Raw genomic sequence first — 16,063 nt, 5'->3', positions numbered from 1 at the left:
TACGGTTGGAAAGGATTCAAGGAATTGCGGAGAGACAAATTGAGATAGGACCATAGAAGCCTAGAATCCTCCCTCTCGAGGCTGCTTTTCTGTTTTTGACCCCCCCCTTCTACCCTACCAGTACACAAACAAGCCCTGTCATGATGGGGTCAAAAGGTGAAAAGTTTCCCTTAACCGCTCCCCAATGGTTAACGTATTCCCGACCCCTCATTTTTGTGTGTGTTAAGTTCCTGGTATTCACAGAACATTGGATTCAGTCCAGCATGTCACTCCAGCAAACCTGGGTTCAAATACAATTTGAAATAATTTCAAATAGTATTTCAGTTCACTGTAGTTCAGAACAGCAGAAGGTTTCTAAATTAGCATATTTTTCCATTGCTTCGCGCTCTCACTCAACCTTTTCTGTTGTGGTTGCCTGTGAAATTCTTTACAATATTTCTAACCTACACACTCTAAAACACATTTTTTATGAAACACACACACATTTAGTTTCACACCCGTCTTCCTGTTGAATAAACCTTCTCCCTTACCTCCTGCAGTTTATCTATGAGACCAGCGAAAACGGCGACAAGGTGGTTCTGGGTAAAGGAACCTATGGCGTGGTGTATGCTGGGAGGGACCTGAGCAACCAAGTCCGCATCGCCATCAAGGAGATCCCAGAGAAAGACAGAACGTATGGAAAACACATTTCCCCTTTTTATTTTTTTTTGCATGGTCCCAGATCTGTTTTTGCTGTATTGTCAAACAATGACCATACTTGTTGACACGACATCACAAACAGATCTGGGACCAGGCTACATTTCCCCCTTTTTTTTCTTTCTTTTTTTTTTCCTGGTCCCAGATCTGTTTTTGCTGTATTGTCAAACAATGACCATACTTGTTGACACGACGAAACAGATCTGGGACCAGGCTACTTTTCTTTGCACATTATACCATAAATCCCAATTATTCTTTGAGCCTAATATGTATAATATATTATGTATAATATATTATATAATTGTGAGCGAAACGATTCACGATTAATTATGAGAATAATGAATGTGCATATGTTTTCCTCAACATTCCAAATGTGTAATGTTTGTCCAGTATCCCCATAGCTACACCGGAATCTACTCCCGGAAGAGATGGATGTCTATTTAGATTTCCCCATTCCTTGTTTACGAGCCTTCGACCTCGACTAAGAGCTTAGCCCCATAGTTCCAAGAAATGTTAATACTTAGTTCCTCTGCAGAACTAATGGCCACATAGGCCAAAGCAGCACATGACGGGTGCTTGTAAAGCTCTCATCATATTCATACAGTATGTATGGGTCACAGCTACACCATGTCAGCACAACTGCAAGATTAGAGTGTGAATTTTGTTGTTTTTCAATGACAGCACAGCTAGCACTAACATTGTTTATGTTTTGTAGCAATGTTGTTATAACGGCATATGAACACTGTCCCATTTGCTAATGCTATGCTAATCTAGTGCCAATGCTAACTGTTGGTTCTCTCCCCATCTGTGTGTGAATCTCAGTTACTCCCAGCCTCTGCATGAGGAGATAGCTCTGCACAAGAGGCTGAAGCACAGGAACATCGTTCAGTACCTGGGCTCTATGAGTCAGGACGGCTTCATCAAGATCTTTATGGAGGAGGTTCCTGGAGGTACAGAGCATAGAAATAGATTCTATTTAATTCTATATTAAATCTCATTCTGTTTCTATGGTCCCATAAACCAGGTCACATAGAACCCTTTTATTCAGTGGTCTAATTTAAATTTTTGTGCCTGTCTACTACAAATTAGTAGTCTTTAGACAAGTCTTTATATCACTCCTTCACTCAGTATGTACAGTATTCATTCATTCTCTCACTGACGGAAGTTTTGGTAATCTTATACTGTCCTGCTTTAACTTTTAAACTGCCGTATAACTAATGGTTTCAGTCTTCTCAGTTTTTATGTGTCTCTCCACTACTCATTCTCCTTCCTTCAATCTCTGTCTACCACTGACACACTCTGTTACTGTATTCACTCATTCTCTCATCAATACTTTCAGTATTGCTCATCTTTCTCTGCTCCCCTAATTATGAAACTGTCACCTGTGCCGAATACAATAGGTGTAGACTTTACTGTGAAATGCTTAATTACAAACCTTTTCCCAGCAATGCAGAGTTAAAAAAATAATACAAAATTACAATGAAATGGCATAAAAGGAAATGTTAACACAATAAAATAACAATAATGAGGCTATATACAGTTGAAGTCAGAAGTTTACATACATTTAAACTCAGTTTTTCACAATTCCTGACCTTTAATCCTTGTAACAATTCCCTGTCTTTGGTCAGTTAGGATCACCACTTTATTTTAAGAATGTGAAATGTCAGAATAATAGTAGAGAGAATTATTTATTTTAGCCTTTATTTCTTTCATCACATTCCCAGCGGGTCAGAAGTTTACATACACTCAATTAGTATTTGGTAGCATTGCCTTTAAATTGTTTAACTTGGGTCAAATGTTTCGGGTAGCCTTCCACAAGCTTCCCACAATAAGTTGGGTGAATTTTGTCCCATTCCTCCTGACAGAGCTGGTGTAACTGAGTCAGGTTTGTAGGCCTCCTTGCTCGCACACGCTTTTTCAGTTCTGCCTACAAATTTTCTATGGGATTGAGGTCAGGGCTTTGTGATGGCCACTCCAATACCTTGACTTTGTTGTCCTTAAGCCATTTTGCCACAACTTTGGAAGTATGCTTGGGGTCATTGTCCATTTGGAAGACCCATTTGCGACCGAGCTTTAACTTCCTGACTGATGTCTTGAGATGTTGCTTCAATGTATCCACATAATGTTCCTTCCTCATGATGCCATCTATTTTGTGAAGTGCACCAGTCCCTCCTGCAGCAAAGCACCCCCACAACATGATGCTGCCACCCCCGTGCTTCACGGTTGGGATGGTGTTCTTCGGCTTGCAAGCCTCTCCCTTTTTCCTCCAAACATAACGATGGTCATTATGGCCAAACAGTTCTATTTTTGTTTCATCAGACCAGAGAACATTTCTCCAAAAAGTACAATCTTTATCCCCATGTGCAGTTGCAACCCGTAGTCTGGCTTTTTTTATGGCGGTTTTGGAGCAGTGGCTTCTTCCTTGCTGAGCGGCCTTTCAGGTTATGTCGATATAGGACTCATTTTACTGTGGATATAGATACTTTTGTACCCGTTTCCTCCAGCAACTTCACAAGGTCCTTTGCTGTTGTTCTGGGACTGATTTGCACTTTTTACACCAAAGTACGTTCATCTCTAGGAGACAGAACGCGTCTCCTTCCTGAGTGGCATGACGGTCCCATGGTGTTTATACTTGTGTGCTATCATTTGTACAGATGAACGTGGTACCTTCAGGCGTTTGGAAATTGTTCCCAAGGATGAACCAGACTTGTGGAGGTCTACAGTTTTTTTTCTGAGGTCTTGGCTGATTTCTTTTGTTTTTCCCATGATGTCAAGCAAAGAGGCACTGAGATTGAAGGTAGGCCTTGAAATACATCCACAGGTACACCTCCAATTGACTCAAATGATGTCAATTAGCCTATCAGAAGCTTCTAAAGCCATGACATAATTTTTCGGGAATTTTTTAAGCTGTTTAAAGGAAAAATGTGTCTGTAAACAATTGTTTGAAAAATGACTTGTCATGCGCAAAGTAGATGTCCTAACCGACTTGCCAAAACTATAGTTTGTTATCAAGACATTTGTGGAGTGGTTGAAAAATTTGTTTTAATGACTCCAACCTAAGTGCATACGCACAAGCATTTAACATGTAGGCTTGCTCAGCTATTGATCAATTGAAATAGCAAACGTTAGTGAGCATGCTAATCATGCATGGCAAACTATTTTCGTTTTCATACTTTTATAAAATGTGATTAACTAGTATCATAATCCATTTTGGTACACTTATGTTTTAGATTACTTTATAATAAATGATGTGTAAACACTACTACTTTTCATTTACCCGGGCTAGTTTATTGTTCAATCCACGTGAGCCTGGTGCTGTAGTTAAAAATGTAAAGTATTTTGACTAAGTTTTATTTTCTTAGTCCTGTAAGAGATGAAAGCTAAGCACTATATTAATGGTTATATGAAAGGTACTTATGGTGTGTGTGTATGTGTGTGTATATATATATATATATATATATATATATATATATATATATATATATATATATATATATATATATATATATATATATATATATATATATTGTGATCCTGTTTGTAAAACGGGTCAGGTTTTATGATTATGGATTCAGTTCCACCAAGGATGGCGAGCCACCCGAATCCAGGACGTAAATAAGAAGATTTGCATGCGAAGATTTATTTTCCTTGGAGAACACTGAATTTGCACTGCCATACTATGGTGTGGTAGGATTTTTCTTGCAAGACGTCATTGCATCATACATTGCAGTGGGATTGTTTTCAGCACATGCTACACTTAAAAATCTTAGTGTTTATTGATAAGCACAGTTACTCACATTTGATTCCATCTCATAGTGGGTTATGTCAGTATTTGTGTATTGGTTTGTGTTTTCTGTGGATTCATGTTTATTGTATTGCTATTGAATTTTGAACATTGAAATCTGAGAGATTCTCAGATAAAGATAGAGTTGGGTGCACCCTAGTAAACTATAGGCCGGATATATGGCCGATATCTAAGTCTATAGTACCATTGATGTATTTCATTCATATTGAGCTCATTGTACAAATTTCACATATCAATATTTACTCAAGGTGATTCATTTTTTGTAAGTATTTTTATTTACAAAATACAAGCAGGCATTCTTATCCTAAATTATTCGGTTGTGCAGTTTTCATTTCTCCCTACTGCTCCAGTAGCGAACCTAACTGGTCCAATAGAGTTTAAGCTTAAACATATAGTAGCCCATAGTGTTAAGCAATTGTTACAGTAGGGATGGTGGCAGGTTTCTTCTAGACGTGACGCTTGGTATTCAGGCCAAAGAGTTCAATCTTGGTTTCATCAGACCAGATAATCTTGTTTCTCATGGTCTGAGAGTGCTTTACGTGCCTTTTGGCAAACTCCAAGAGAGCTGTCATGTGCCTTTTACTGAGGAGTGGCTTCCGTCTGGCCACTCTACCATAAAGGCCTGATTGGTGGAGTGCTGCAGAGATGGTTGTCCTTCTGGAAAGTTCTCCCATCTCCACAGAGGAACTGTGGAACTCTGTCAGAGTGACCATTGGGTTCTTGGTCACCTCCCAGACCAAGGCCTTTCTCCCCTGATTGCTCAGTTTGGCCGGGCGGCCAGCTCTGGGAAGAGTCTTGGTGGTTCCAGACTTCTTCCATTTAAGAATGATGGAGGGCACTGTATACTTGGGGACTTTCAGTGCTGCAGATATTTTTTAATACCCTTACCCAGATCTGTGCCTCGACACAATCCTGTCTCAGAGCTCTACGGACAATTCCTTTGACCTCATGGCTTGGTTTTTGATGCACTGTCAACTGTGGGACATTATTTAGACAGGTTTGTGCCTTTCCAAATCATGTCCAATCAATTGAATTTACCACAGGTGGACTCCAATCAAGTTGTAGAAACATCTCAAGGATGATTAATGGAAATAAGATGCACCTGAGCTCAATTTCGAGTCTCATAGCAAAGAGTCTGAATACTAATGGCAATAAGGTATTTTTAAAAATACATTTGCAAACATGTCTTACCCTGTTTTCGCTTTGTCATTATGGGGTATTGTTGTGTGTAGATTGATGTGGGGAAAAAAATGTAATCCATTTTAGAATAAGGCTGTAACTTAACAAAATGTGGAAAAAAGTCAAGGGGTCTGAATACTTTCCGAATGCACTGTAAAAAAGGACGGTACAAATCCCTACAATTTCAGCTACATACTGTTGTGAAGGCTTAGTGAAACCCACTGGAATATTACGAAATGATCGTATTTTAGTTTCCAGGAAGTCTGGAGGTCTTTTGTGTGTGTGTCTAGATGTGTGTGTAGCTCAGTGCAATAGCTACAGGCAGGATATCACACAGAATGTGTGGGTGTTTCCAGTATCCCAGCGATAGAGGAAAAATTGATTTCACAATGCAATCAAGTCTCTGATGTACCAGTGTTAAAGAAAGTGAAAATACTTTAAAAAGTAATGTTTTATTTCAACTTCCGACATTTTATCATTGTGAATATTCTGGGCCTTGTTTCCCAGAGCCTTCGTAGCGTTAAGATCATCGTTAGAACCTTCTTACGATGTATCTTTAGTAGCCGAGGCGTTTCCCAGTTCCTTCGTTAGTAACGTGGCACATCTAGTGATCCAGACCACTCGTAGCACAGCCAAAGTGCATCATTAGGTGCTTTTATTTTGCCCTTTCGCATCATTTTATTCACCGAAGATCTTCGCTAAACACAGCATAAACATCTAGATTTTTTTCTGTCTGACTGTGACGGCTGTTATTTTCAGAACTAAGTTGACTATAAATACAACAAGTGAAGAATAAAATGATGCTTGGAATGAAAACCGAGATGACTGCATTAAAAGATGCATAGCCTACATGGGCTATTTCCATCAATTGAGTTCTATTTTTCAACTAGGCTATTGTCTGTTATTTTTGCTTAAAAGTGTTTCATGATGTGTGACAACGTGGTCAATAATGTGCCCAATCTGTGATGTAATGCAAGCATAATAAGCTGCCTCAATAACCTATTTGCAGCCGTAGGTGGTAATATCTCTAGGAGCTGATCCTTGGTCAGTATTGTGGAATCATTTTAATGTTAAGATTTGAATGGAGAAATCTGACCTGAAAGCAGCGCTGCTTTTCTTTTGATTCTATCAGTGTCGATACGTGGTATAACAACGCACTAAGCAAACGTTCTTTACGTGGTTGTCTGGGAAACACTCTTAAGAAGTTGGTTCGTAAATAACGATGCGTCTGGTACGTCATCGTAATGCTTAAGTTACATCGCAACTGGGAAACGAGGCCCAGAGGTGTTGCGAATCCTAAATTGAATCCCTTGCATATCTAACTGTAACCCATTCCAATGTCATCTCTCCCATGTAGGAAGCTTGTCCTCTCTCCTGCGTTCCAAATGGGGACCCCTGAAAGACAACGAGGCCACCGTCATTTTCTACACCAAGCAGATCCTTGAAGGGCTTAAGTATCTCCATGACCACCAGATAGTCCACAGAGACATCAAGGTGAGGTGTCCGCAAGGATACCGTTTGTTGTTGCTGCTAATTAAAAAAGTACCAATGCCACAGCAGATTTTAATTCACACAGTCAGAGCTGGTTGTGTTGGAGTGAAACAGGAAGGGACTTCCTAGACTTAAGAAATGCTCCTTTATTATTTCCATTTCAAAACGTTTTGCTGCTTTGTGCCCTACTGAGCATGAACCTGGTGTATGTTGCTTACTCAACTACTAATGTGTTATCATGCTTTATGGGGAAAGTGTATCCAGTGGAATAGAGGTCGACCGATTATGATTTTTCAAAGCCGATACAGATTAATCGGACGATTTTTATTTAGATTTATTTTATAATTACATTTGTAATAATGACAATAACAACAATACTGAATGGACAATGAACACTTTTTTTGATTTTAACTTAATATAATACATAAATAAAATCTATTTAGTCTCAAATAAATAATGAAACATGTTCAATTTGCTTTAAATAATGCAAAAACACAGTGTTGGAGAAGAAAGTAAAAGTGCAATATGTGCCATGTAAAAAAAGTTTAAGTTCCTTGCTCAGAACATGAGAACATATGAAAGCTGGTGGTTCAATATTCCCAGTTAAGAAGTTTTAGGTTGTAGTTATTATAGGAATTATAGCACGTCGGCTATTTCTCTCTCTACCATTTGTATTTCATATACCTTTAACTATTGGATGTTCTTATAGGGACTTTAGTATTGCCAGCCTAATCTCGGGAGTTGATAGGCATGAAGTCATAAACAGCGCTGTGCTTCAAGCATTGCTAAGAGCTGCTGGCAAATGCAGTAGTGTGCTGTTTGAATGAATGCTTACGAGCCTGCTGCTGCCTACCACGGCTCAGACTGCTCTATCAAATATCAAATCATAGACTTAATTATAATATAATAAACACAGAAATACAAGCCTTTGGTCATTAATATGGTCAAATATGGAAACTATCATTTCGAAAACAAAAGTTTATTCTTTCTGTGAAATACGGAACCGTTACGTATTTTATCTAACGGGTGGCATCCCTAAGTCTAAATATTGCTGTTACATTGCACAACCTTCAATGTTGTGTCATAATTATGTAAAATTCTGGCAAATTAGTGTACAGTTGACAATGAGCCAGGCGGACCAAACTGTTGCATATACCCTGACTCTGCTTGCACTGAACGCAAGAGAAGTGACACAGTTTCTCTACTTAATATTGCCTGCTAACATGAATTTCTTTTAACTAAATATGCAGGTTTAAAAATATATACTTCGGTGTATTGATTTTAAGAAAGGCATTGCTGTTTATGCTTAGGTACATTTGTGCAAAGGTTGCCGAAAAAAAAAGCACAATGTGCTTTTGTTAAATCATCACCTGTTTGGCAAAGTTGAAGTAGGCTGTGATTCGATGATAAATTAACACGCACCACATTGATTATATGCAACGCAGGACAAGCTAGTTAACCTAGTAATATCATCAACCATGTGTAGTTAACTAGTGATTATGTGAAGATTGATTGTTTTTTATAAGATAAGTTTTATGCTAGCTAGCAACTTATCCTTGATTCCTTGCAGCCACAAGGTCCTTTTGACGCTGCACTCGCGTAACAGGTTTCAGCCTGCCACGCTGTTTCCTCGTGGATTGCAATGTAATCGGCCATAATCGGCGTCCAAAAAGGCCGATTACTGATTGATTGTAATGAAAACTTAACTTGAAATCGGCGCCAATTAATCGGCCATGCCGATTAATCGGTCGACTTCTACAGTGTAAAAAAATGAGTCATTTCCTCACAGGGTGACAACGTGTTGATTAACACCTACAGTGGTGTTCTCAAGATCTCTGACTTTGGCACCTCGAAACGACTGGCGGGAATCAACCCCTGCACAGAGACCTTTACAGGTGTGTGTGTGTGTGTGTGTATGTTGGTTTTGTATGAGTGTGGTTGGGTATGTGGCCATGCTTTTTGCATATGAACATTATATTTGACTTTGTTGGTATGAATATTATTTACATGTGTTGCCTACGTGTTTGTGTAGGCAGGTGTCTAAACGTCTCTGTGGTGTTTTAGGGACCCTGCAGTACATGGCTCCAGAGATCATCGACCAGGGCCCGCGGGGTTATGGGAAGCCTGCAGACATCTGGTCCTTGGGTTGTACCATCATAGAGATGGCCACGGGGAAACCACCCTTCCACGAGCTGGGCAGCCCACAGGCAGCCATGTTCAAGGTAATCTTTCTCTTAGAAACCAAAAGGTTTGATAATTAGTATGTTATTACATTGTAGCCTATACTTTGTTAGTACTTGTGAATACTAGGTAAATACTGGACTGTAAAGAATTGTACCAGCTGAAACCAGGGTTGTTTTCATAAAGCATCAAACTGAAGATATACTGAAACAGGGAAGGACTACCTGAACTTGTCCAATAAGAAACTGTCAGTTTCCATTGCAAAACGTTTTACGTTGCGTGCCCTACTGAACACAACCTTGAAGTGTACGTACTGTCTTTCCGTCTCCCTCTAGGTTGGTATGTTCAAGATCCACCCGGAGGTGCCGGAGTGTATGTCAGCTGAGGCCAAAGGCTGCATCATGAGCTGCTTCACACCGGACCCAGACAACAGGGCCACGGCCTCTGAGCTGCTCAAGGATTCCTTCCTCAAGTCCACCTCCAGGAGGAAGGCCAAGCCAGAGCCTGACACACTGCCTACGGATGCTGGTGAGTCATCTTCATCATCATAGTTATAGTTATCATCATAATCATAGGTAACGTTATTTTAATCATCATCATTTTTATAGTCATCATCATCAGTGCTAGAGTACGGTCTTGTGGTAGCACTGCCTGCTACGGACCACATACCCCCCCGACGATGAGAAAGCAATCCCTTTCTTGTCTGTCTGTCTGTCTGTCTGTCTGTCTGTCTGTCTGTCTGTCTGTCTGTCTGTCTGTCTGTCTGTCTGTCTGTCTGTCTGTCTGTCTGTCTGTCTGTCTGTCTGTCTGTCTGTCTGTCTGTCTGTCTGTCTGTCTGTCTGTCTGTCTGTCTGTCTGTCTGTCTGTCTGTCTGTCTGTCTGTCTGTCTGTCTGTCTGTGTTCTTTTAAAAATACATATAAATACAAAAGGGATCCTAATTTCAATCACCACACTCATTATTTTCATAATTGTCTGAAATATTAATTATTATTGCCCTTGTCTGTGTATAGTTTTCCTAATTCAGAAACGCTATGCTCATCGCCATTCCGTCACCATTATTGGGGTAATTAATGACTCTGCCCTGCTTTGTGTCCTGTAGGTGACATCTACCAGCGGAGTATGTCTGTCCCAGTGTCTATACGTGTGACAGATACAGACAGGGACACTGACAGGATGGACCTTTCGTGCTCCTGGGACCTCCGGAGGGCCATCTCCCCCCTCAGAGGAAAGGACATTACAAAGAGCCCACCCAGCACCAGAGGCTTCCTGCCGTAGGTCAAAACATCCTATACCCTCTGGTTCCCCATTCGATTACGTCAGATTTGGGAAACAACTTCATTGTAGATCATTGCCTTACTGAAAATGCAATATCATGCAATAGATAACCTCAAGATAGACTATGGCTTTTCCTAAATTGTCTGAAAAATCCAGCTGCTCCATGTTGAGCTTCCATCATGCTGTCTTATTTTCCAATCACTGCAGATAGAGGGGGGGAGTAGAGGAGAGGTCAGATTTTCAAGAAATTGAGAGAGAGAGCCCATGCTATATATTGCCAAAGACCATATTTGTATGGCAGAATGTTTTATCTATGTGACATTGGTGTATATCTGTCTCCCCCTTGTGGTGGCCAGGGTGTCAGAGGAGCCCAGTACTGTGGACATGACGGCTAGTCCAGCCACGTCAGGGGAGAACCTGGGCCTGTTCCTACTGAGGAAGGACAGCGAGAGGAGGGCCACATTGCACAGGATCCTCACTGAGTACATCACCGACGTGGTGCACAACATCCAGAACACACTACCTCAGGTAGAGAGCGAGAGATCTCGGGCTGTATGTATCAAGCGTGTCAGAGTAGGAGTGCTGATCTAGCATCTGTTTTGCCTTTTAGATCATAATGAATAAGACCGGATGGACCTGATCTTAGATCAGTACTTCTACTCTTTGACTATCCCTAATTGAGATACAGTCAACTCCTGATAAATGCAATGGCTTAGGATTGTTATGAGGGCATGCACCCAACCGATCAGAGCACGCATATATCCAGAGCAATTAAAGACAATGTATGGTGAAATAATATAATAATAATAATAATAATAATATGTCACTTAGCAGACTTAGTCATGTGTGCATACATTTTACGTATGGATGGTCCCAGGAAAGTGAACCCACTACCCTGGTGTAACAAGCACCATGCTCTACCAACTGAGCTACACGGGACCACAAGGCCCTTAAACGGAGTATCCCCTTATCAGGAGTCTGCTGTACATGTTAGGTGTGAAAGAATGATTGTTTATGTCTACATTTTACATTTGTAGGTTTCTTTGCCTATAAATATTTTATCGCGTTTCCTCTCTCCTTGCCTCTAAGCAAACAGACGTTGGGTCCGTGACCTCAGAGTACATCTCTGAGCTGATTGGCTGCCTGCGGGAGAACATCCGCTCTCCAGACAGAAGGCACCTGACCAACAGCCTGGTGAAGTTGCGCTCCACACTGCTTGCTACTGCAGTACCCCTCAAAAACCTGCGAGCTGTGCTCTTCAGCTTCCAGGATGCGGTAGGTCACTGGAGGTCACGGTTGTGTTCATTAGGGTATGCAACGGAAAACATTATAAACATCTTATTGGACTAGTCCGGGTAGTCCCTCCCTGTTCTTTTTCATTTGGTACATAATGAACATTACCCAGGAGTTGCAAAGCCAGTCCTTGAGGGCAGTAGCCCTGCCAGTTTCCATTTCTCCCTTGCATGTAAAAGATTGCGTACTGTCATTGATTGGCCATATATTTCACACACATGGTTCCTCAAGTATTAGATGGTTAGTAATCTCAAGGCAAGGGTTGACATGGGATTAAACAGGGGGAGTCGTATATGTGTCAATAGGCAGGAGTTTTACCACTCGACCACAGGCTCTGCGTCACACCCAATAGTAATGTGCTAACTCATTCTTCTCACTCCCTCGTGTGTGTGTGTGTGTGTGTGTGTGTGTGTGTGTGTGTGTGTGTGTGTGTGTGTGTGTGTGTGTGTGTGTGTGTGTGTGTGTGTGTGTGTGTGTGTGTGGTGTGTGTGTGTGTGCGGGGGGGGCAGGTGAAAAAGGTGTTGAGGCAGCAGCAGGTGAAACCTCATTGGATGTTTGCTCTGGATAACCTGCTGAGGCAGGCCGTACAGGACGCCATTACTGTGCTGTTACCAGGTAAGAACCAGCAGTCAGGCCTAATTCCATCAACTTCTATCAGTTGTATTGGACATGGAAATTCCTCATAGAACTACAGTTCAATTTCATGATATGACTCTGGGATTTGGAATTGAGTCCACCATTCAAAGACCTCACCACCTCCCCCCCCCCCCACTATATATATACACACACACCACACACACACACACACACACACTTGCTCACAAACACCTCGATGACTTTCAGAGCTCAAGCTCCAGCTGCAGTCTTCCTTTGAGACGGAGGAGAGTAGCCCAGAAAGAGAGCAGCAGCCCAGTGAGCTAGCAGAGCTTTTGCCTGCAGTCTTCTCAGATGACCAGGTGGCGGCGCCAGCCGACACGGAGACCATAGAGGTTTCAGAAAGCCCCTGCTTACCCAATGGCCTCCAGTACAACACTAACTGTCCCCTCAGCCAGGAACTGAGAGATCAACGACTGGAGACGCGCAGGTTCTGTACCATTTACTTAGCTGTTTATATTACAATTGCTTTTTGGCATGACAAAAATGCATTTGTATTGTCATTTTATTCTTTATTCCACCTTTTAACGTGGGGTTTCCTTTTTTTTTCACCTCTTAGTATAATGGGCTTTAAAATGTAAAGAAAATATGGTCATTCCTACAGATTCAGTGAACAATGCCAGCACACCACCAAGCATTACATTGCAACCAGTTACAAAATGGACAGTGAAGTGATGTGTAAATAGTGAAATGTACTGTTACTTCAGGCCTGGTCCATAATGACTTAAGTGTGTTTTAGACTGCTGACCCAGCTGAGTGAGAAAGAGAGGGAATACCAGGCGCTACTGAGGAACTCTGTCCAGAGTAGACAGGATCAGATCGACACTACTAGGAACACATCAGAACCCACAGGTAATGTTTTCAGCTCCTACTCCATCCCAAAGCAGTCTGACTATTGCTAATGTCAGCACATTTAAGGCTAGTGTGTTGGTAAAGATTGTAGGTTTGGGTGAGGTACCTTGGTGAGCCAAATTCTGTGTCACTCAGCCACACCTTAGTATGTAGCAAGGCCGAACACTCCTTGCCCAACAAGTAATGAATATCAGCTGTTAAATCCTGTGTGTTTTTGTATACATGTAGATACAGGAGGTCAAAGCCCCACAAGTTAAAGCCTGCCTACTGTAATATTCCTAAAATGGAGAGATGTAGTGCCATTGAGAAAATTGGTAGGCATTGTGATTCACACCCTGTGTTTCTAGATCTCTCTCCACACCTCACCCTCAGGCAGTGGATTTCAGCTCTACTGGTTTGAGTTTAAGGCATATAGCTCATTGCTGCTGAGATTCGAGACTTCGAACCAGATGTGTCAGTCATAATAATGATTAGAAACTGGCATAGGAAAATGTTGGACTGTTTTTGTTTTAGAACCTAATTACCTCCTTTACCCATGTTAACGGATAATGTCGCAAATAGCCCCGACTGGGACTCAAAACCTCAGTCCCTGTGACTGTCAGTCTAACTCCTTAACCATTACTGAAAATCTGCATTTGAAATTCTCATAATGTTCAGCTTAGTAGCATGATGGTGCAAACTGGTGACCAGATCATGCCGACTTGTCTTCTCATCCTCCTGTAGATACAGAGTTGTCCCTGCAGATAAGTTCGAATCCAGAAGTCAAGTCCTTGGTTTGCTGGCTGAAGGCTATCCCAGTAGATCAGGACACCATAGACAAGGTAAGGAACTTCAAAAATACCTTGCGATTTAATGATGTGGGATTGGTTACCAAAATATGGTGTGACTATTGATTGATGGGTAACTACATGCATGGAATAAACCATCTAACTGGTGAAAAGAGTGAGCCTTATTCACATTATAATAATGTGACAAGTCCCAAAAGTCTATACCACGGAAAATCTGAAAAAAGAGAAAGTAATCCATTATGACAAAATTGTCTTTATGATGTAGCTCAGTTTCAGTCAGTGTTTGCGTGAGGCTAGAGGCTTGTTCTCACTGATGTTGTGTAAGTAGAATTCATGCTGTGCTTTTGTTTCTAGTTACTCTCTCACGAGTTCACCTTGGACTGTCTCCTCACCATGGCCTGCAGGGATGACTTGATGTACTGTGCCATAAGGTGACCTACCTCCTCCAATCATGTTCACACATCCTTAAAGCAGAAACAGGAAACAACTGATCTGCGCTAATGAGGAAAACCCACTGTTTTCTGTTTGGATGGTTGTTATGTTGTTATTCAAAGGACTGTGAAAGTACTGTGAATCGCTGAGATGTGTCAATGTGGATACATGTGGATGTGACTAAGGATCTGTGCAGTGTGAGGGTGTATGGATGTGACACACACACACATGGACACACACCCACACACAAAGGGTCTGTACTGTAATGTTTTCTTTTTTTACTGTAACTGTTTCTCCACAGAGGAGGGATGCTGTGTCGTATCTGGGCGGCCATCACAACATGGAGGAAGTCACAGCTCAAATCTCAGCTCAGCACACACTGAAGAGAGCGAGGACACATTCTCGGATGGGTAGTCACATGTTCCATGAATAGGCTGGTCCTATAAGCACAACATGGTACAGATTTACTGAGTCTGTGAATGTATCTCATAGTTAAGATGCAGGAGTGTGTGTGTGCGCGCAGGTGCGGTTTTCTGAGAACAAGATAATCATGTCAATAAAAATGGACCTACCTTAGTATTTCCCCAAGTTGTTATATTGAAACTGAAATGGTTACAGAAAGATGGATGAACAGTAAAGGATATGTTTTTCTGTCATTTCTTATTGTGAATACCTATAGTTATAAAAACGGGTCTGAGAAATCTGCAATCTGATTGGCTGAAATGGCGTTCTAAACCATTGACAATTCTCTGATATTTGAAATACATATGCAGGGGAAAGGGGAATATTTAGGGCCAACAGCTGTCACATTTTTACCTCACAGACACTCCATACCTTCATGGATACTTTATATTCCTTTGTTAGTTTGGTGTGTAGTATAAAACAAAGTAACTACTTTCTATTGTACCTCTTTAATGTACACCATTTCTGAGATCTTAGAAGGGCCTAAAGCTTGAAGAAAAGGTATGTTATTGATGGTAAATATACACTTTTGCGAGAATGTGCACTAGTGACTGGTCATTAAAATAAGCGGGAATAGTGGTGTACATACTGGTGGTGTCTGTAAGATGTTTATGTGGGTCTTTTGATAAAGAAAGGGGCCAATGTTCATGTTAAAAATGTAATGTTTAAATATGATTTTCTTTCAGTTTCACATGGGTAGTTAGGGGAATAAAAGTCTAGGTAGGCATAATGACACAAACGCCACCTAGCAACAACAAAACATCTACATGTCATTCAAAATGTCACATGAAACATGGACACTGCATGTTTCTTTGTCATGCCTAGTAGCCAGGTCTGTTTGTGCTTTAGTCAACTTCTCCATAATTTATAGCCATGCTAAACATTTCTGAAGAATGGAAAAGATAAACAGCTTCTATATGTTTTTATGGTTTATAAAATACAATGGGTCCTGTC

At 41.0% G+C, this 16,063-nt stretch overlaps 1 protein-coding gene across 1 annotated transcript in view; it reads left to right on the top strand.

Moving 5' to 3' along the window:
- The window catches only part of LOC106605130 (mitogen-activated protein kinase kinase kinase 5), a 33,759-nt gene extending 18,062 nt beyond the window's left edge, over positions 1 to 15,697 (top strand). Inside the window, exons 14-28 of the mRNA XM_014200475.3 lie at positions 540 to 673; positions 1,519 to 1,646; positions 7,038 to 7,174; positions 8,961 to 9,066; positions 9,236 to 9,393; positions 9,688 to 9,880; positions 10,453 to 10,624; positions 10,985 to 11,156; positions 11,718 to 11,903; positions 12,431 to 12,536; positions 12,765 to 13,005; positions 13,315 to 13,427; positions 14,151 to 14,248; positions 14,570 to 14,646; positions 14,949 to 15,697. Of these exons, the coding sequence (XP_014055950.1) occupies positions 540 to 673; positions 1,519 to 1,646; positions 7,038 to 7,174; positions 8,961 to 9,066; positions 9,236 to 9,393; positions 9,688 to 9,880; positions 10,453 to 10,624; positions 10,985 to 11,156; positions 11,718 to 11,903; positions 12,431 to 12,536; positions 12,765 to 13,005; positions 13,315 to 13,427; positions 14,151 to 14,248; positions 14,570 to 14,646; positions 14,949 to 15,030 (2,103 nt within the window). The 3' untranslated portion in view covers positions 15,031 to 15,697. The remainder of the gene's footprint in view (positions 1 to 539; positions 674 to 1,518; positions 1,647 to 7,037; positions 7,175 to 8,960; positions 9,067 to 9,235; positions 9,394 to 9,687; positions 9,881 to 10,452; positions 10,625 to 10,984; positions 11,157 to 11,717; positions 11,904 to 12,430; positions 12,537 to 12,764; positions 13,006 to 13,314; positions 13,428 to 14,150; positions 14,249 to 14,569; positions 14,647 to 14,948) is intronic.
- The last annotated feature ends 366 nt before the right edge of the window (positions 15,698 to 16,063 follow it).

Source organism: Salmo salar, chromosome 05, assembly GCF_965601325.2.
Source record: "Salmo salar chromosome 05, fSalSal1, whole genome shotgun sequence".
Taxonomy (NCBI): Eukaryota; Metazoa; Chordata; class Actinopteri; order Salmoniformes; family Salmonidae; genus Salmo; species Salmo salar.
Note: the sequence above shows the minus strand (reverse complement) of the source record. Positions and strands in the feature narration are given on the sequence as shown.